Source organism: Anarrhichthys ocellatus, unplaced genomic scaffold (genome assembly GCF_004355925.1).
Source record: "Anarrhichthys ocellatus isolate YVR2014 unplaced genomic scaffold, GSC_Weel_1.0 scaffold83, whole genome shotgun sequence".
Lineage (NCBI taxonomy): Eukaryota > Metazoa > Chordata > Actinopteri > Perciformes > Anarhichadidae > Anarrhichthys > Anarrhichthys ocellatus.
Genome location: NW_022280113.1, coordinates 1,174,462 through 1,195,228, shown reverse-complemented (window position 1 = coordinate 1,195,228; position 20,767 = coordinate 1,174,462). Strand labels below are relative to the sequence as shown.

General features: G+C 41.5%; 2 protein-coding genes across 3 annotated transcripts; both read right to left on the bottom strand.

The window, feature by feature from the left end:
• Positions 1–822: 822 nt before the first annotated feature.
• On the bottom strand, positions 823–11,569 carry LOC116398374 (uncharacterized). 2 transcript variants are annotated; one of them, XM_031874613.1, is made up of 9 exons: positions 11,464–11,569; positions 6,873–6,949; positions 6,451–6,780; positions 5,676–5,990; positions 4,766–4,876; positions 3,800–3,832; positions 3,126–3,164; positions 2,973–3,021; positions 823–2,887 (listed from the first exon to the last, which is right to left on the bottom strand). In XM_031874613.1, the coding sequence occupies exons 2-8, from the start codon at positions 6,943–6,945 to the stop codon at positions 3,005–3,007; spliced, it is 918 nt and encodes a 305-aa protein (XP_031730473.1). In that variant the 5' UTR covers positions 6,946–6,949; positions 11,464–11,569; the 3' UTR covers positions 823–2,887; positions 2,973–3,004. The 2 variants fall into 2 exon arrangements, with proteins under 2 accessions (XP_031730473.1, XP_031730474.1); XM_031874614.1 differs by lacking the exon at positions 3,800–3,832.
• Positions 11,570–12,051: 482 nt separating this feature from the next.
• Positions 12,052–20,075, bottom strand: jpt1a (Jupiter microtubule associated homolog 1a). Its single transcript, XM_031874615.1, has 5 exons — positions 19,854–20,075; positions 18,139–18,281; positions 14,246–14,343; positions 13,974–14,001; positions 12,052–13,563 (listed from the first exon to the last, which is right to left on the bottom strand). Exons 1-5 carry the CDS (start codon positions 19,907–19,909, stop codon positions 13,427–13,429), a joined length of 462 nt encoding a protein of 153 aa, XP_031730475.1. The 5' UTR covers positions 19,910–20,075; the 3' UTR covers positions 12,052–13,426.
• Between the last annotated feature and the right edge of the window lie 692 nt (positions 20,076–20,767).

Sequence of the window (20,767 nt, the reverse complement as noted above, 5' to 3'; positions counted from 1 at the left end):
TTTTTTTTTCTTTTTTTTTAAAGCCAATAATGCCAAATTATTTGGGGGGGCTGAAGAACATTTTAGGGGGGCTTCAGCCCCCCTAAAATAGGCCTAACGACGCCCCTGGTGTTAGCTGTGATTTGAAAAAGTCAACTGAGGAAATGCATGGAAATGTCGTTCATCTGTGCTGCTCTGCCCCAACATGTTGTAATGCTATTTGTCCAATAGATGGCAGGATTGAGATGGATTGAATTCTCCAATATTCGCCTTAAATCTGGGTGACAATTATCTGATATAATTCGTGTTTATTGACTGAAAACATCTCAGCCTGATAGAGAAGGAATAGTTATAAGACAGTTGATCTATAGAGTCAAAGGCTTTCAGAATAAAGTGCAGTATCACAGTAAGCCATTTTTTAGTTCTGTTCCAAAAAGTATACACAAGACACAACATTCATGAGCAGAGAGAGAACAATAAGGCTGGAATAAAAACATTTTTTAACGTGTGCCAGAATTTCTTTTCGTGTGTAGGCATGCAAAGATGCAACTGATTATTTTTTAAATAGAAAGAGAAAGAGATACGAGCATGGGAACACTACACTGTTATCAAATCATTAAGATAAACTTGAATACCAGCCAATGCATCTGGAGATGTCAATGTGTTGTAACATTTTCCATCAGAAATGATGTCATAATATCTGTGTTCACATGAAACGGAGGGAGAATTACCAGAAAAGTGACGTTGGTTTTTACCATGTCAATACATTGCTGACATTGACAAGTACAGCCATGTCTGAAATATAATCTACATGAGTGCACAGCAACAACAACAAAAAAATCATTCACACGGTAAATGTGTTTAATTACACTGAAATAAATCACAGATCAGTTGTGACAGTGAATGTTAATCATAAAAACACAGTAGTGAAAGTCATTACAGACACACAGCATTACAATTTCACAGAGATATAAAAACAGTATATACAAAAAACAAAAACAATGCTCTTCTGTTAAGTGTTTTTTAATTTCCAGAATGATCTTTCAAATTAAAAGCTTAATGGCATTTTTCTCGATCGAAAAAGTCAATGATTAACTCTGTGTCAGGGACCAAGATTAATTATACACTTTGTGCCTGCTGATAAGGTGCTTCTCTTGTTAACTCTCAACTTTGCCTTTGGTGGTGTCAGTACCACTGCTCCATTATGGAGCAGGTCTCAGATCAGAAATGATGATGAGTATATGGGCGCACATTTCTATGAGAGCTGGTGTCAGATGAAAAGAAGAATGAAACAAGAAACCTGCCTGAAGACAAGGGTTGATTTGGCAATGAAATTGCTCGCTGCTGCTAAAAGTTACATAAACAGTTTCATCTAAGACAGCCAGAGGAACATAAACATGTGTTTTTGGCTTTCTACCACAACACACTATTTTCCAATAGAAAGTAAGTGAAGATCATGTGACGTGCGGAAGTGCGTCCAGCTTCTATCTTGTGTACTTCCTCAGTGGTTAGAATAAGGATATGAGATTTGCTGGGGTTGACTATTCTCAGGCAGTGAGGGGCAACACTGCACTCAAAGTTGGCCAGTTGATCGTATAAGTCTTTAAGCAGGAAACAAACAATGAGAAACTTCTGAACAAGGACCCTTAAAAAGGAAAAGGCTGGTGATATTCTACAAGAACCCTTTTCATGCAAAGAACCCTTTATTCAAATAAAGAGTTCTTTATTGTCGAAAACCATAGCCCACACACCCCAAAAAACTGAGATTGTTGTGGGTTGTTCTGCACCAGATCAGACCCGGCCCTTCGGGGTTCTAGATAAAACCTTTGGAATGTGAAAGGTTTCACTGTAGAACCCCGCGGGCGAGTTCTAGATGAAACCCGTGGAATATAAAAGGTTTCCCTGTAGAACCCCGTGGGTGAGTTCTAGATGGTTCATTATATAAAAGGGTTCTTGGTAGAACCCCCTGGGCAGGTTCTTGTTAGCACCCTTAGAAGGTGGAAAGGTTCGAGACAGAAGCTCCTGAGAGGGTTCTAGGTGGAACTTTTCCCATATGGTTCTAGGTAGAACCCTCTGAAAGGGTTCAGGACCCTTTATAAAAGGTTCTTCCAGCAACCCAAAAGAGTGCTTTTATGAGGACACGCTGAAGATCCTTTAAGGTTCTAATTTGCACCTTTATTTCTAACAGTGTATACTTTGAGTCAATGCCACTGTTGTTTTTTTCATGGGATTTGTTCACAGTAAGAAAAATATAGTTGAACTCTTTCTTTTAGCACAATCACAAAACTAGGGCTACTTGTCAAGTTGTGGAATGTGAAAAAGGCAAAAAATAAAAATCTGTAAAATCAGACTACTAAACTAGCAACTTCGGTTACATTTCCCCAGAATACACACACACACACACATACGCACACGCACACAACCCCCTGCCCCGTCATATTAACATGATTCAAAGTTTTCCTAGGAACATTGACATGACGTGACAAGAGGGAGTAAGAGGGAGGGCCACTCCTGCCAAGTTGCCAAAGGCTAGAGTTAATGCGTGAGCACAATTAAACAAAACAGCTCCTCCAACAACCGAAACAAGATCAACCGCCATCCAAATTATCAGGTTGGTTTTCGGTGATGTTACACATTGCTCCCATTGTGGTTGTCAGAGTTTTAAATCCATCACTGATTTAAAATCAGTCAAGATCCTTCATTTAAATTGATTTAAAAGTGTTTTCTTAGTACGTTTAGATGAATGAAGCACTTACAATCACAGTAATACAAGTTATCCCTGGTTATATATACTTAGCTGTTTGTAATAGGCAAAGTACAACGATAGAGTGGAGATTAGCAAAAAAGGAAGTGTTGATTTCGGAGGCTGCCAGTAAATTTGCACATGTGATGTGACTCGCAGTGACTCCTGTGGGGGGGGGGGGGAGAGAGAGCTTTCAGATATCTGATATTGTATTGAAGACTGCAAATATTATAGAGAGCATTATAATTACCTCAGGCCAAGTTTCTTTATCGGCAAGTTTATTTAGCATTTCTCATCACCTGCAAAAAGATTTAATATCAAAGCCTGAATTATTTGTTATAGAGTGTATTTGAAGTTTTATTAGTGAGACACAGTGAGTCAAAATACTGTCATTCTGACATACCTTCCTCGCCATCTGATGTGCGGACCATGCGATGGTTACCTGGAAGAAATCAAAAGATGTTAATGTTTGTTTACAATGGGAGGGCGTCAAACCATCACCACATTGAGCAAGTTTGTGACAAGCAAGCAGAGGCAGGTCCCGTATGGTGAGCGTCCGAAACAAGAGTCAGGTTAGATTCTAAAAAGTGATTAGTGACCGAGCCCATGTTTCCCCACAAGCCACGGAAAAAGGCTATAATCTATATCCTAGTTAATATCACTGTGCTTCCCCAGACATCTTTACAGTCAGAGGAAGCCCAGTGAGAAGTTTAGATGCGTTGATACCCAGTCAGTGCAGGGACAGTTAAGTTCTTTTGTCAGTGATCAACATGTGCTCCCACTTAGTTAACGTTTAAAACACAGCGGGAGTACATGCCTCAACAGGCTTGGAATGAGATCAAAAATGTGTCTGTACACAGGGAGTGAGTTTGCTTTGATGTTGTCCCAGAGTCAGACTGAGTCAACTATTCATCAGTGAAACACAAACCACTCATTATTGCGTCAGAAGGTCTGTAGGCAGCTAAAACTAGTCGATAGGTAGAAGAATCAACAGATAGAACCTTTCATTTACACCTCTCAAAAGAGACAAATGTGGAACAAAAACAGCAGCAATAGTATGTCCAAAGATGGACGTACCCATAAGGGGTATTGTGGAGTGTCTTCGGGCCTCTGTGAAGAAAACGATGGGAGAATGAAAATCAGATATCTACTTGTGTCCTACCAAACCAATCTTTGTGAGCCATTTTGTGTGTTGGCCTCATGAGAGGTTTGCAGCACCCACACGGCTTGATTTAATTAAACAAAGCAGCAGCGTGTACTTTCCTGTCCTGAACAGTATTGGCTACTTGCCAGGTGTTCTACAGTTTTGCCCAGCTCCTACTATTGTGATGTTAAATGTAATCTAGTACGATGTTGTTTGTTGGTAAGACACCAGAATAAATACAGTTGGGTATGTTCTCACAGCGATATAAAATAGATATCTGAGAGGGAATTATGAGCTGCTAAACCTCCTGACATTAGCTCTCAGCCTGCGGCATCTCTTCAAGTTATATTTGCTCCGTTTTTGCCTTTCTTTCCTCTGCTGGTCCGATCCGTGACTCAAAACCACGAAAAGATCGGAACCACAAGTTTAGTGATGGGTTGCACCCCTAACTGATGAAATCCCACACAACATTTGAGAGCGTTAGTATTCAAATTTCCCGATCAGATATCATAACAATAGTGCTATAGTATGTCTGCAGTTGTACATCAGTAATGCTGCAAGTCACTACGCACTGCTGTTTATCGGAGTTTAAAGGAAGTGTGAACAGGAAGAATAACCCGAAACCTCTTTCAATGTTAGGGGGAACCTGATTATTGTTTTAAGACGGACTTAAACCGTCCCTTCTGGAATATCTCAATGATTTTATTAAAAAATAATTTTATTAAGAAAACTGCAGCTAATGATGTGTAGTCTGAAATGGTGAATGTGATGCAATCTTGTAATAAATGAAATCAGCACCGTTTGTTAATCTCCCTTCTACCTTTTGTAGTTGTGTTAATACTCAATAATATATGTATCGGTTCATTTTGAGCCCAACGAGGGCCTGTGTAGGTACTCACGTTGAGATCGTTTTCTGTAAAGCAGCGCAAGCAGCAACCCTATGATCAGCGATCCGATGACCACCAGGGGAGCCACTATTTTGGTGGCTGGATCCAACTTCTTCTGAAATTCTGAATGAATCAAATTGAACAAAAATAAGATTGTTTTAACGCTCTCATACTTCAGGTCGAGACCAAAAACAGTAAAGATGTAAGTGCACTTGATTCAAATGAGGTGTGCATGCACTGATGGGAAGTTCCCCCCCCCTGTAATACTTCAGCAACCTACAGTCGCTTTCTCTTTTACTCCTCGAGGGGTCGCCAAAGTTAAACTGTTGATAAAGTTTTCTCATCAACGAGAGCGCAAGGAACTGAAGACATCTCATCAGGGCTGCGTAGTCTTCTTCCCTTGTGAGGAGCATTGTTGGGAGTTTTAAAAAGGTTTCAGATTTAAGCCAAGTTCCCACTGTCAAAGATCGCTGTACTGTCCACACTACACAACTTGCTGTCTTGAAGTTAAATTATATTGACGGTAAATTATATAATATCATGCGCCAGACAGGACCTTCAAACGAGCGATCGGCAGAACTTTCCTTGCAGTCTTGCTTGTTGATGTTATCACTGGTTTCCACATGTCTTTAGTATTTATAGCCTGTTTCCTCTCGGTTTCTTAGCATTCAATATTTACACGGCTTGTAAACGGACATGCCGAGATGTTTCTTTTCTTTCTTCTTTCATGACCAACAAGCTCCATCCAACTACAATTTTTACTCTTTCTGCCGGAAACGACCTCCTGCGCCAACACAAAACATGCGCTTCCGTACATGCGCTAGGTCAGTTTATGTCATTTAAATTTCAGGTAAAGCATGACCTCACATGTGACAGTAAGCCGAAATCGCTGTATGACATTTTTATTGTGTGAAGCAAATACCTGGAGGTTTTGGTGTGTTTAGTACTTTAAATGTGGTCTCTTCCTCTTTGCCTGCGCTGGCATTGAACACACTGCAGATGCATTGGGAGATGTTGGATCCTTGCCCCAAAACCAGCTTGCTGGAGAGCTGAAACAGACCACTTTTGGTCACCTTCACCTCCATTTGAGTGTCCTTTGTCAGCTCCCCTTTGAGCTCATCGAACCAGCGAAGTTTGCCTTCTGGGTAGCCGTGACCAGACTCGCACGTCAGGGTACCGCCTGTATCCAGAGTTATTACCTCAGGGTTGGAGAGGATAGTTGGTTCGCTGTATTTGGCTGCAAAGAGGAAACGAAAAAAACACGCGATCATGAAGCTGAACGTTGCACCGTGACGTCAACCAAACGACACCAATTAAGTATCGCAAAATTAAGTTGACCATTATATGTGAAGAGTACTATCTAGTACAATATGTGGTAAAAAGACAAATAAAAAAGCTGGCCCCTGCACTGGCTGTGATTATTTGTAACACTGAAACTGAAAGTACATAAAGACAGAAAGTGAAATACCAGGATAGGTCAGGAAAGTCCCCTGGATCTCTAAATAATCTTCAAGGCAACAATTACATTCTTCAAGCACATTTTCTGTTTAAATGTTCACAGAATCAACTTGACTCACAGTTTAGCTTTGAAATGAGTCGGGATTAGTTTTGAAGATGAACACTACACTCAAATCGGTCACCTCTCCGTGCCGAATAGTTGTTAAAAATGTTTCGACCACGAGGCTGGAGGCGCTCACCTGTGACTTTAAGGCTGGTGGTTTTGTAGTCAGTACCGCTGTCTGTCACCACCATGCATTCGTAAAGTCCATCGTGCTCCACTGCAGTGTTGGTGATGAGCAGGGACACGTTCATGTTTCTGTTATTCCAGGACGGCTCAGCAAATGAATAGCCTGGCTGCTTCTTTGTAAACTTCCCTTCATCAAAGACCAGTAAGGAACGCAAGGCTTTCTTCCAGGTGACCACCCGGATATCCGTGTCGTCGTCTGGGGCGTTGATGACACACTCTAGCAGCGACTGCTGGCCATACTGTCCCAGCTTTTCAGCCTTGCATTCCAGACTTATAAATCCTTTTGTAGGAGAAAATATGAGAGGATGAGAAGTTACATCACTAGGAAGCAGACTTTCGTACTTCAAATTCTCTGATTTAGGCAGAATTTACCTGTCTTTGCATTTCCTATGCTGATTGAGATGACAGTGAAAATAAGGAGGATACCCATTGAGGCCATGTTCATTTACCTGAAATGACAGAACAAACAGTTCATTATGTGTTGATCAAGACAAATGTAACCACCAAAGATGTCTGATTATTACATTAATCACATCATGATAATAGCAATTTAAAAGTGTGGTGCTCCAGGATGCACTTACTTACATATTTGTACTGCAAAAACAAAAAAGAAAGTGTGCCAGCATGTTTTGCAACAATCCTGTGCTGGTTGCACAAGATTGATTACCTTACCAGAGGATTTTACAGGCGCTGTGGTGGTTTTACAATGCGGGTAACTGCATAAGGAACCCTTAACTGCCACCCTTATTATGACTGTGTGGCCTTTTGCTGTTTTGTTGTGAGAGATGCTGAGAGATTGCATTTTTCAATGCAATTGCAAATGTCTACTTGTTGAAGAAGGTATGATAAAGGTCGAACAAATAAGCTAAATGTGCATGAAAAAGGGGATTTTGTGTTACTTGTTGGCCTTCAAGTATTGAAAGTAATTAAAACAGGCCTCGGGTCAATTGTCGCTTTTGTTTCTAAAGAACAATGACACCATCTGTAGTAAGCCTGGCTTTCACTCTGTCGGCAAAATGTATACAACGGAAACACTGGGATACTTTATCACAGCACCGAGATCAGGGTTTCTAGTTCAAATTGGATTACGGTGTCCTTATACCCTCTGGCAGTTTGGAAAGCTTCTCCTAATTTGTTCTCTAGATTTTCATTTTCACTTTTGTTCCTTTTTGTAATTTGACCTCATCGTGCCGGGTGAAGACTTTGCATGCATGCGTCATTTTGTTCGAGAGAGGTTGTGTTGCCCACACCTAGCCGACAACAACGCACAGGGGAAAAAAGGTAGACCGGTGCTGTGAAGCTTCATGGAATATAAGTGGGCAGAGTGGCGCATGAAGCCAAAATGGCCCCGACTGCCAAGTAGAAAAGGACCCCGGATCTTCTGTACTGCTTCTGCATGTGGTCAAAACTATTGAGCTTTCCACAACCTTTGTATCCTGCTGCATAATAAAAGAGTGAAACAACCGTCTCGTGCTATTTCATGGAAATAAGACACACAGTCAATAATCCAAAAGACCTTGTTCTGCCAAAGCTAGACCGGTTTGTCGGTTTTTTAAAGCTGCACAAAGATGCAGTTTCGACTGCATTTGTGACTGCAGCTGCGCAGCGAAGGGGGGAGCCAGAGGTCTCCAGAGCATACATTCTTCTGTGTGGGTGTGCATTGATTTATGTTTATGAAACAGATAAATAAGGTAACTGACAACAAATTCCACATGTCGTAGCTTTTTACAGCCTATATGCTTATTTGAAACATTTGTTCCTGAAAGTGGTTTGATACCTAATCAAATAAAAGGAAACGAGAGCCTCAGTTAAAACCTCTGATCACACTTTACTGCTCGTCGTTTCTCATATTGTAACTGGCGTCCTAACATGAAACCTGCTTGTTTAAAGTGTGTGTGTTTATTTACTTGCACTTGAAATGACGCTTTAGCCCGCACATTAAAACAGACAAAGGGTCATACTGAAAAAGAAAGCAGAGAGATTGTTTTGTCAAACCGCTTGAAGAGTTTCTGAGTCGCCAGAGATTGGGCAATATCCTCCGGATTTTCAAATGCCTCTGAGAACCCCCCCCCCCCTATGCTCCTTTTTCTTTCGTTTCAGAATGATTGTTGCACACTCCCACACACACACTGCCTTTTTTTAATATACTTTGCTTACTTTACTTCAGTTTATTTTGATCCCTTCCCCTCACCTGTGTGAACTCACTCCTTCTGCCTGAACAACTTGTCGTTGTAGACGTGATTGGGGAATTCCTACATTCCACCTGGACAATGAGTCAGAAAAAGGAGAACAGTACGATTATATATCACACGCAAGGGCTTTCCCCAAAAGGATAATCGAGCCACTGCAGCTGTGGGGTGGCGGATGTGAAACTCTTGGACACAGGAAAGTAAACATCTGCACTCTCCCACAAATCCACGCTGGGAATTGTTAACAGACTGAACAGATACAGCGCATCCTGCTTATCAAACCCTGGGGTTGTGGATACACACCGTCATGAGGGACCGGTCACATGCTGCCATCCGTTGCAATTATGTGCGTTATGTGCAGATTTTCACTTGTACGTGCACATCCAACGTTTTCTGACTATGCAGACGAGGATGGGCCAAGAAAATGGAGAAGTTTGAGGATGTCAGTTTGCCGCGAGGAAAAGAATGCATACTTAGTGTGCGTCTATCTCCTTTATCAGCTTGTTTTCTTTAAATACTTCCAGCCAATAAGATTTAGCCTCGTGGAGCTTGCATCTTGCATTTTAAAGATAACATTGAAAAGTTATCTTTTGCAGCATTTACTTAAACATATGCTTAAAGGGCATTTACACAAAGTTTTGTGTTGGAGTTTGTGATATTCTAAATTTTATATTAACATTTACATTTTTTCACTTCCAAATACCGGTTATCAGCTTCTGACCTTGATTTCTAATGAACAGTATCAGAATCTGCCTTAATTAAACATATATATATATATATATATATATATATATATATATACTAAACATACAGTAGAGTTGTTTTAAACTTTCTGTGGCCTTTCTGTGCACTTCCTGTCTGGACACTAACAGCGTTAACGAGCTGACAGCCTCTCTTCCTCAGGAGCTCTAGGGAGTTAATAACTGGGAGGTTAAGCAAATGTAGGCGGAGAAAGGCTGAGAGTTGAGACTATGGCTCGATCCATGCAGATATTTGACAGTTTAAAAATCCAATAACTATATATTGGCTGTTGTTGTGTGTTGTTGTTTTTTACATGGAAAATAAGTAATTATAATATGATTATTATGAGGGGAAAGACAGGGGTATGACAAACCGGCTATATGTCATAAATCTGAACCACATAACCACCAGGACTCCCTGCACAATTATATTTAAAAATCTCTTAAAGAATTGTGACCAAGACATGTAGGCTACTGAGTAAACCTGTCAATGCAATATCGTCACTGTTTGCTTTGCTATTTCTTGTTGCTAATTAGCCCAAAAAATATGACAATACCAGCCTAACTGTGATCAAATAATATGAGCTGATACAGCGGCCCGGCTGACGTGACACTAGCTGACAACCCCATCCACTTTTAGGAATCCCTGAATCTCACAGAGGAGGTGGTGGAGCGCCTTTGGGAACGTTGGCACCAACATAAAGTATCTTTGTCTTTTTCCAACGAACTCTTTTCATCTTCTGGCTGAGGAGTGTTTTGAAGTCATAAAAAAAGGATATCAACATGTCGGTCAAGTGAGTCAAGTCCTCACTTTTATCATGATGCCCTTGTGCAACTTCCACTCAGTCAGAACTCTACAAAAGCACAGGCAAATGAGCGGCCTTTTGTACTCCTCCAGTGAGGTTACAGAAGCACATGTAAAGGCCCACGGGATCGTTGCATCGCCATCACACCAACTGACACTAAACATAAACAGCGGAGGACAGAGTGAACCTTCGCATGCCGAGTTGGCCATTCGCAAGTGCTCTTCAATTGTGCTGCAGACACATTGCAATTACAGTTCAAGTTAAACCCAGATTACCAACCCTTAATGTTGGGTGCTTATAGGCCACCACATGTGGGACGTTTATTTATAGAACAAAGGTTTGGGCTGACTTTCCCATGAAGGAAGGGCTGAAAATGTGCTGGGTTTATTGTGTTGTTCCCATTGTCTAAATTTAATTAACAGCAATCTGATGTAGTTTTGTTGCATCATGGTGCAAACCTGCTGCACTAACTAAACTTTTACCTAATCATTAATTATGGCTGAACCAAAGGGGGGAAACATCCGCACTACTAACTGTGTTTCAGATACTATTTCAGGACAAAACAGACTTCCTATAAAATAAATAAATAAAATAAAAACTGATTCAAGATTTTACTTGTTTTTTTTAATGTAGTCTCTTCGTATTTCCAAAACAACGCAAATGATTGATTGCACATTGTCAACTCTTATTGTTAGCAAAAGTTCAAGCAATCGCGGTTGGCGCTGTCTGCTTATCTTGCGCCAAATAAATACTGCCCGGTCGTGTTATCTTGTCTATGATCTCTGCCCCAGACACTGTTGTGTACACTTTATCAGCACACACCTTAAGCCCAGCGTTTCTTTTCTATTGAAAGAGAAGGCGCTGAAAAAACTCCATTCGCGACACTTCTGGAGCGAGGTCGAGCTCGCGAGGTTATTTGAATAAACGCGAGTCGAGACATTTCCTCATCGTGACTTAAAAATAAAATATATATATATATATATTCGAGGATTAGATACATTGAAAGTTCGCCTCCTTCCACTGCCGCTTCAATAACCGTAACAAAATAAAATAGACGCACATAACGCCATTCATTACTGGACATACTGTAGGTCAGTTTGAGCTACCGTGCGTCTGCCCTATGTCACCGCTCACTAACTTAATACACACACAAGGTATGTAACACGTAGACTTCCAATGTGTCACGCCACGCTGCCCACCCCACAATAATGTGTCACGTCAAACTCACCGTACACGCTCCTCGACAAGGCGACGTCTCTCCAGTGTTGGGACAAATCTTTGACTCTCGGCTGGACATGCAGTGTGTAGTTACTTCTTACTTTCACTTTCAGATAGTCGGTGGAATGATGAGTGCGATTGGCTGTGCTGGTAGGTTGCGTGTACGGAACCAAGACAAACTCACTGTAAGAATTAGTCAACGTTTACAAAAACAAATGCTGATGGTAGGATTTACTATTTTTCCCTATTCTACTTTTTTCTCTCTAAAAATACATGAAGGATAGGTTCACATGTTTGAAGTCCGTTCATAAAATAATAGTAAGGTGCCATATGGACACTTAAAAAATGAATTATGTTCATACTGGACATTAAATTAACTTTCAATGTAAATCACGGGGGAGAAAAATCCAGTTTTGTGGAAAAGAGTATTCAAATGTTTAAAAGTTTTTAAAATATGGAGGATATCTTCCAAAGTTACAAACTTATCTTTTTAGTAGAACATTTCCTCTTTGTGTTCCCCCCCATGAGCTGCAGAGGAACAATCATAACCGCTATAACACACACACACACATACACATACACAGCAAACACATGGACCCATGGTCAAAATTGATTTTTAATATTCATTTCCACTTTGTGCCATTTTTCATGATTTCAATTTTCTGCAGCGACTCAACATCCAGCGAGGGGAATTGGCATAGGATGCAAAACAGACGCGTCTTTGCATCCTAACACGTTCAGAAACAAGACGCCACAGGAACTACATTTCAGAAATGTTGTTCTTCCTGCGTGACGGCTGCAGTCGCCGCACGCGACTCAACAAGACAGAAGCAGGAGGGAATTTGACTTTTGGTTTTTAAATAATGCGACGATGACATGTACAAAAAGGCTGTTGTATCTTTCTAGTGAGCAGGATGATAAACACGTGTAGAAGGAGGAGGGGGGGGGGGGGGGGGTAAAAACATAGCAAAAAAGGCTGAGTTGTCATAAGGTCACTTGTCAAATCTAGGATGGGTTCACCAACACTTCAGGACCAACAACATTCCATTGACTCGCAATAGAGAAACTAAGCACTCCTTCATGCTGGCAGGATGCAATTGAGAAAACCCAACCTTATTTGATGTTGTAGCCTAACACATTAACAGGCACACTGTAAATTTGGCCTGTGAAAAACACTCAAAACCGGCACTGGGGTTACAATAATCTAAAGTTAGTGACTGCAATATAAAAAAAGGCTTTTTCCAATTCCGTCACCTGACACGGGACCTACAGAAGTCCTCTGAATACACGTTTGCACCCTTAAGATCACAATGACAGTCATTTATGGGACTCATAAGTGGATATTAAGATAATCAGTAGAAAGATTCCAGCTTCATGCAACAGTACGACAATTATTCCACAATAAAAAAAACAAAAAACAACTAACAGGTTAAATAATAAATAATAATAAAAATCTTCACAGTTATGTTTCTTCTCACATTCATACGTTTACAGACCAGACGTGCATGCAAGATGGGTCAAAACTGAACACGGTGCAAAAGTGACAGCTTTCTTTTCTCCTTTTTCCGCTTGTGTTCTGGAAACTGCTCGTACAATCACACACCGTTTATGCTGTCGCAATAAAGTTAGGGGAGATTAATTTATCGCTATTTGATATGAGAAATGTGATCCTTGTACCCTGTGTTGCAGGGGGGAAAGGCAGATTTTGAACCGTACACATAGAAATACATAAAGTGCTTCCATCAAAAACAAACAAACAAACAAACAAACGGTACAAAACGGCTTTCAGAAAAGAGGTATCAAAACAATGCACTTAAGGGATGTGGAGGAGACTGGTGTCTGTTGCACACCAGGTAGGATTCTCTCGGTTCAGACAAATGGGCCGGGGGGGTTCCTTGTTAAACAAATAAAATGAAAAAAAGACGAGTTCAGAGATGAGTGGACGAAGGGAGGGAGGGGTGGTTGGCTTGGATTCATCCCAGGATCAGGCTGGACTTGCCCCCGGGGGGATTCCTGCGGCCGGACGGTACTCCTGCAGCGGGATGGTCGGCTGAGGGGGCCTCCTCCTCCTTCTGCTCTGGGACGGCTTCCGGCTCAGGAGCACTGTTTTCTGAACACAGGCAGGGAGGCATGTGGCCATCATTTGGAAACATTAGCAAGGAAGCAGCCACAATCATTTTACCACAAGAATGCGCCGCACCCTCGGAAGCTCGTTTCTAATTGCAGACATTGAAGGACACTGTGTGTCCGCATGATGTGTCGGAGGTTTTCAGCAGCGTCGGCCTTATCATCAACTACTGACGAAAATGTTTCTTTTCCTCCTGCTTTATTCATGAATATTGTGCATGTCTATATGTATACATGTACACGTACTGTGTGTGCACATGTACATTTGTATATCTGTGATGTTGAATGTGAAAGATTTATGATGGCGTATCACAAATCTGTTCTTTGTAATATTGGACCGCTGGTTTAAGGTCTATCAGTGTGTCATGTGATCAGAAAAAAACATGCACTTACCAGAATCGGGTACAGAATTTTCTCCGTCCTACAAAAAGAAGCAGAAAGGTGGTCAGTGTTTCATCAGCATGTGCTCCTTTCATGTTATTCGCCCATGTTCCACTGTAACTGATACACAAGCTACTTATTAAGACATTAAGGGAAGATTTAGAACAAAAATAAAATAGATAAGAGTTAAATCTTTTGGACTTCAGTTCCCCATATGTTTGTCTGCCTTCAGGTTTCACTTCATTTTCTCCCACCACAGCTCGTGATGTGATGCGTGATCTTACCGCGGCGGGGGCCTCTGCGGAGAGGTCGGTGGTCTGGTTCCCTCCTCTCCTCCGGGGGGCTGACGGCTCACCGCAAAGCACACCTGTGGGCTTCCCACCTGGAACGGCGAGGAGACGCACCGGCTCAAATAAATAAGGCCGTCACTCAGGGAGGTGCAAAGGCAAAATGCAAGAAAATGGTACACAAAAACGTCCTTTTAGACATTTGTGTGAAATTGTCATAATTAGCGAATTAATTCTTGAGTTATGAAATTAAGAAACAGCTAGTGAATGCCAGAGAAGGTAGTCCACAGGGCACGATAACAAGGACCACTATAGTCTGATCTCCCTCTCCTGATAAACCATACAATGAGTAGCTGGATCATAACTGGCCTGATAAGAAACTAATTAACTCTTCATAAATCTCATGGACCAGATCATAAAGACGCTGTTGAGGACAAGACCGTTGCTCTGTTTTGTTTTACAGATCAAAAGTCCAAAATGTACCAACCTCTTCATCAAAAGAAGTCTTCGTAATGCTCAGCTTTCACTGGATAGCAAACAGAAGCTGTACAACAGTGACACGTAAGCTTTACCTCCATCAACGAGTTGATGTTTTTTGGTCATGTGATCACAGGGAACACAGTTATAGTTACCCACAGCCTTCATACTCCACGTAAACATTAAATCAAATGCCAGAGCGTCGTGTCAGGGTGTTCGTCGGGAGCGTGGAATTTCCCAGAAAGGATTGAAACATGACTGGGGATTTTGTGTGTCAGTGAGAACATAAGGAGGCAACAAGGGGAAGTGAAGGTCCCATGAGAGGAACAACACGGACCATTGCAGTCCACTGACATAGTGGCCTGACCCGATGACCCTCATTATGCTGGACTTCTTCACAAGGACGTTGCTCCAACGTTTACTCCTGCATTGTCTTTCTTGGCTTCCTATCGAGCTGTGGGGAATTCTTTTGACTTTGGAAGTTTCACTTTCATGGTTAATGTCATTCTGACAATAACTCTGTTCAAAGTACAAACATGCAGTCATGTCCTGCTGTGGGCGCATTTGCTCTTTGGATCGTTTTTGTCATCGCCCTCGTCACTACAAGCCATTGTTATTTTCAGAAAAAGGAAGGCTAGTGAGAAAGGCTATCAACTGGCATGTGAGTGGGACTATCCATGATCCACGTGGGAATATTCATGAAATAGTTTGGATTTTCTGAGCTTGTCCAAACGTTTCAACACACGGCGAATATAGTTATACTGACGGATAGATGAGTGTGTCTGGGGTCAATGGACACCGCCAACATGTTTTTAATTGTTCTTTTATTCAACATATGCACGCCTCTCTGAAGAAATACGTTTCCATTGCACCAATCCGCACCAATTTAAAATCGGAACTGTATGTCACATACCTGTCCGGTTCACCCCCCCCCCCCCTGTTTGTATGTGTACCTATTTGGTTCATACTGAATGGGTCTATCAGATGACGCACTGTGACATTGTTGTGTTGCATGCTCCCCCTCTGTTGGCCGGTATGTGCTCTAAACTCGTGCTTTACCTCCGTGTCCTCTCAGGTGTACCGGGGTTTAAAGTCTGTGACTGAGGAAAGACGATAAAGAAGGTGGCAGAAACTTCCGCTCACTCCCTCTCTCTCGGCCTCAGCAGAAGGTCCTTTCTGCTTTCTTTTGTTAAGTCCTTGTGTTTTTTGGATGCCATTTTGTTTCTCTTTGTTAACAGTTGAACCTGTTTGTTTACAAAAGGAAACGCCTGTTGACTTTACTTTGGATGGATGCCAGTAGGTGCTGCTGGCTCTGTCCGACAGGTGGTTTATAACCAAGCTATATTTATATATTTACACTGCCGTTGTTTGTCTTTTTATAAATCTTAAATGGTGAAAGTGAACAACTGTGTGTGGTATTCGCCCAAGAGCTGTTGATCGTATCGACCTGTCAGTAAGACTTCTTGGTGCTTTTTTTGAGTGATTATGTTTCACATTATCATTATTTCCATTTTGAGATTTTTATATTATACTTAACTAGTAATTTGAGACGGGTTTTTTATTGGACTTTAAAGAAGGTTTGCTGCCAACAGATCTCGCGATGCTCCTATTTCAGATGGTCCAGGCATGATTGATGTCTGATGTCATGTACAGATGGTCCCCCAGCTACTTAAACCGTCCGGTGGCGGAGAAGGATGAAGTCTTAACGAGGCTGTTAACTCAACATGATATTCAGTTTACGATTCTGTGGAATATAAAATATCTAGATAAATGAATCCCTGATTATGCCGTCATTTTAACGAGCCTCTGCAGGACTGCCATGCCAGTCCACCATGTCTGGCTGTATTGTGCTCCGTCATGCGGACAAACACACAATCACTTAGCCTCTCTGTGGCAGCCCGGATACGGCAGTTGCATCGAGGGTCAAAACGGGGAGAAAAGCATTCGGTGACTACGAGGAAATGGCTTGTTTTCCCTTTTCTTTTTACGTTGATCCTGTTCAAAGACGACAGCCATTCGGATGTTTGAAATACTGTTAGTAAGTACTGTTAAAAGGACTAAAGTCTGGTTCATGTTAGGCTACTGTGTGCGAGAATTAAAGGGAGGAAGACCGAGGCTTCCTGGTTGATGAAGCTCCGCCTTTTTGATGTAGAATCCAGATTGTCAACCCAACTCTGCACACGCCAGTGACAGAAAGTCTACCGGGACAGATGTGTTGATGAGATTTCCGGGAAAGCCAGATGTAGTTAAAGCTGCTAATAAAAAAACACTGACAAGAACGTGTACGGCCTTGTCACGCCACCGACAAACAAAGATGTCCGCAACCTACCAGCCAAACAAACCCGAAGTAATACGCACGTCACATTTTCTCATATTTGTGGAGTTACATTAACTATAGGTACTTCAATATTTACTAGAAGGGTGTGATGTAATGGCTGGCGTAGGTTGCCATGAAATCTGTCCACTTTGTGTTGGCTACATCTAACTTTTACTGCATATACAATACAATAAATTAATATACATTTTTCATATTGCAAAGTTAAACAAGTAAAAATGGGAAAAATTTGCTCTGTCACAGGAAATAAGACTGAAAAGAATCGCTGATCCATCTTAGCACTGGAAGTCTGAGACCAGACCCGAGGCCAACACGAGGCACACGGCACAAAGAGCTACTTGGATTATGAGCTTTCACAACCTACATGCCAGAACGCCTCATCTGGAAGGGAAAAGCTATAAAAACGCAGCAATGGCTACAAGTAAATTCCTCTTGTAATAGATGTTTTTAGCTTAAACTACTGCATTTATTGGAGAAAATTAGGAACCAATGCCAGAAATCAAAACCGCATAACTGGCTAGCATCACTTTTACTTCCTATTGTGTTTTAATTCCTCTTTTGGTCACATTTTGCATTTAGAGAAGTAATGAAATGAAACAGTGTTTTCGGTTTATCAGTGTTTTATTAATCCTCTTAGATTATACTTTTTACTTGATGCAGCTCAATTCCCCATGAATATGTCAGATCTCTGCAGGCATGAGAAGATCCTGATGAATACACGAACACCAGTGATTGAATATCTAATGACTGGAAGAGAAATTAATTGGGCACCTGAACCTGTTATGTTAAGTAGCACCACCGGAGACGGTAAATGTTATTCCTATGTATTTAGCTGCCTGGGGAGGCAGACGATCAGCTGGGTCCAGCAGCGAGAGAAAAACCCCTTCAGTGACAACCTCGTGTCTCCGAAAGGCAAGAAAAGATATTCTCAAAACGTGTTCCTTGTGGTCACTGGTTTTGTTTTTAAGCGGCACCATCCGTAAATGTCGTGGTGAGCTGTCAAAATAAGATAGCTGTTGAGTTATAAGCTTTTCACACTGCCACTTAACAGCTGCTTGGAGAAGAGTTTAGATTGTACCTGGTGGATTGTTCCTTCTATTAGCATAGGGGTCCTCCGGCTCAGCGAAAACACTGGAGGCCATCTTGTCTTTCCGGACGGGAGGCTTCTCCTCATCTGCACCAAGCGAGAAGTTGGAGGCGCCGCCAGGAGGGCGCAGAACCCTGAGCCGAGAGAGAGAACAGTCAGCACCGTTACTGAAAGCTGGATCAGACTGGCTCCGAAGCGTATTCTCTCCATTTCAAAAGGGTTTATGAATTAAAATAACCAGCCTAACTGCTGGAGTTCAGACTTAAGAATTAATGAGTGAGAAGTGATTGCTCATTCACCAAATGAAAAGGTCAAATATAAATTCTGTTTTGCGTCATTTAACAATGTGCTAGCCTTTGGATAACACTGCGATGACTTAAACTGTCAATCAGATGTTTGAGCTCATCAGCCGTCACACACAAGGGGCCGACAGGACGAGCAAATGGCCCCGCGTGTTTGGGTTGTCCGTTCTGGGCTTCAGTAGAAACACGGCGGTGCAACATGGCGGACTCTGCGAAGAGACGGTATGAAGAGCCAACTCTTATTTTTATAACAACATATACTTATCTATATTATATTCCGTTCCTGCCAATAAATCATAATAAAGTACCACAATGCAAAAGCATTTCCTGTGTGTCTATGTGGCATTTATATGCAGGCTACTGTTTATACTACTGTACCTTTCTGATATGTTGTCAAACTGATTTATATATCAGCAAGGGTAGACTAAATAATAAGAACACCTCTCAGTAAAATGCAATGCAGTATATGAGGATAGGATGTAATGCGTGGCTGTTTTAGACTATTATTCTGAACAAGATGTGCATATTAAACTGTCAACTATACATTGTGTATGCTTTGGAATACTTATTGCAGAGTTTACACAATTACATATCAATATTGATCATGTCATTTTCTCGAAAATGTAAAGGTAACACTATATAGTATTTTTTAACTCTGTGGTAGAAAGAATAAAATGACATTGGTCTACTGTATCGTTGTATTTTACATTATGATGGGATTTACCATAATACCCACATAACGTACTGGAGACTCAATCGTTCACCTAAACATTGTGAATGTTAAACCCGCATCATTCCAGTCTTTATATGGTCACGGTCAGGTGTCGCCAGCTGTAACGTGGCCCCCGCCTCAATGGGGCCATATGCAGGGCAGACTACATGCCTTGTTGTACTTCACTGATCATCCCGATAGCTGATCTGAAATTCACGGGTGGGGGCCGCACCCAACTGGAATGACAGATGTGATAAATCTTTCGCATTCAGACAATAAATACGAGAGAGTATTGAGAAAACATTATGTGTAAAAGGCCTGATGTTGGATGCTGAGCCGCCTAGTCTGTACATGCTAGCTCAGGGGCTTCTCTACAAAAAGGGAGAGCACATGAGTGTGCTATCTTGCTAGCTAACGTTAAAAAAAAAAAAAAAAAAAAATGGGAATGGTCCATCCCAGCAGACAAAACGGGAAGGCGTGGTACCAGTTTTCTCCGAGCATCGTCGCCCCATGCTTCGTTTCAAGCATCTCCGAGCGGTTAAGCAATAATTACGGGTAGGGGTCAGGGCCAAACATGTCTGAGATTTTGAGGTAAACCCGTGTAACGTTAGCGTTGAGGTTAACGTTAAAAAGGATGCTGGACTTGTTGGCGTCGTGGTGGCTAACGGAGCGGTCTGAACATAGCGCTTTACCTGGAACTGCTTTTAGAACCGGGCTCCATCCCTTGATAGTTCGTGGTCGTCGTCATTTTTTGCACAAGAAGTCGTAAAATATGTATATTTCTGACAGGATACGCGCGAATTACACTTGCATTAGCTGCACTTCACCGCCTCATCATTGTCTATCGCAGCCCGTGCTTCCCAATAATCAACCTGCCTCAAATCTGTGCGGACAAGCGTCAAAGTGACCAAAAGCAGACGTGTCTGTTCCGGTCATATTTTCAAAATAAAATATGCTAACCTAACAAATATAGTTTACGGCTATTTTTAAGATCATATCAAAGTGCATAAATTCATTTGAATCCAAACTATTTATTTAAACAGTGTGTGACCTACGGCAAAGATTAATTTCTTTATAATCCCATAGTGTACTTAGACAAAAATGTATGTATTTTGGTAGCAAAACCGCCGTATTTCCGGTCTTTCTGCTTATTTCTGGCTGGTTCTTTACAAGTGTTAGTGCCACAGAAACCATTGTGGAGGGCGTTTCTACAGCCTTCGTACCGCCCACAAGAGAACAGATATAACTACGATTTGATCTAGAGACATTAATCAACCTATGCTTATTTACCAAGCATGCACATACCGCATCCGACTTCATCTGACGTTGACCCAGACGTTCATCATCAGTTTTCGTCGTGTATTGAAACAGCTACCGTTTATTGCAATCGTATTAAAAAAATATCTATTTAAATAAAATATCCAACTTGGAAAATGTAACCATAGTGAGGCAGTTTGAATTCAAATTTCACTCTTGTCTGACTCAAAGTTGTAAGTAAGATAATTTTTGCTACAGTGGGACAGTGATATAGACAAGGGCTATCAGAGTAAAGGGTAACTTTTTTTACAAACTTATCCAAGTTAGTGCAAGGCTCTCAAGTTTTGAT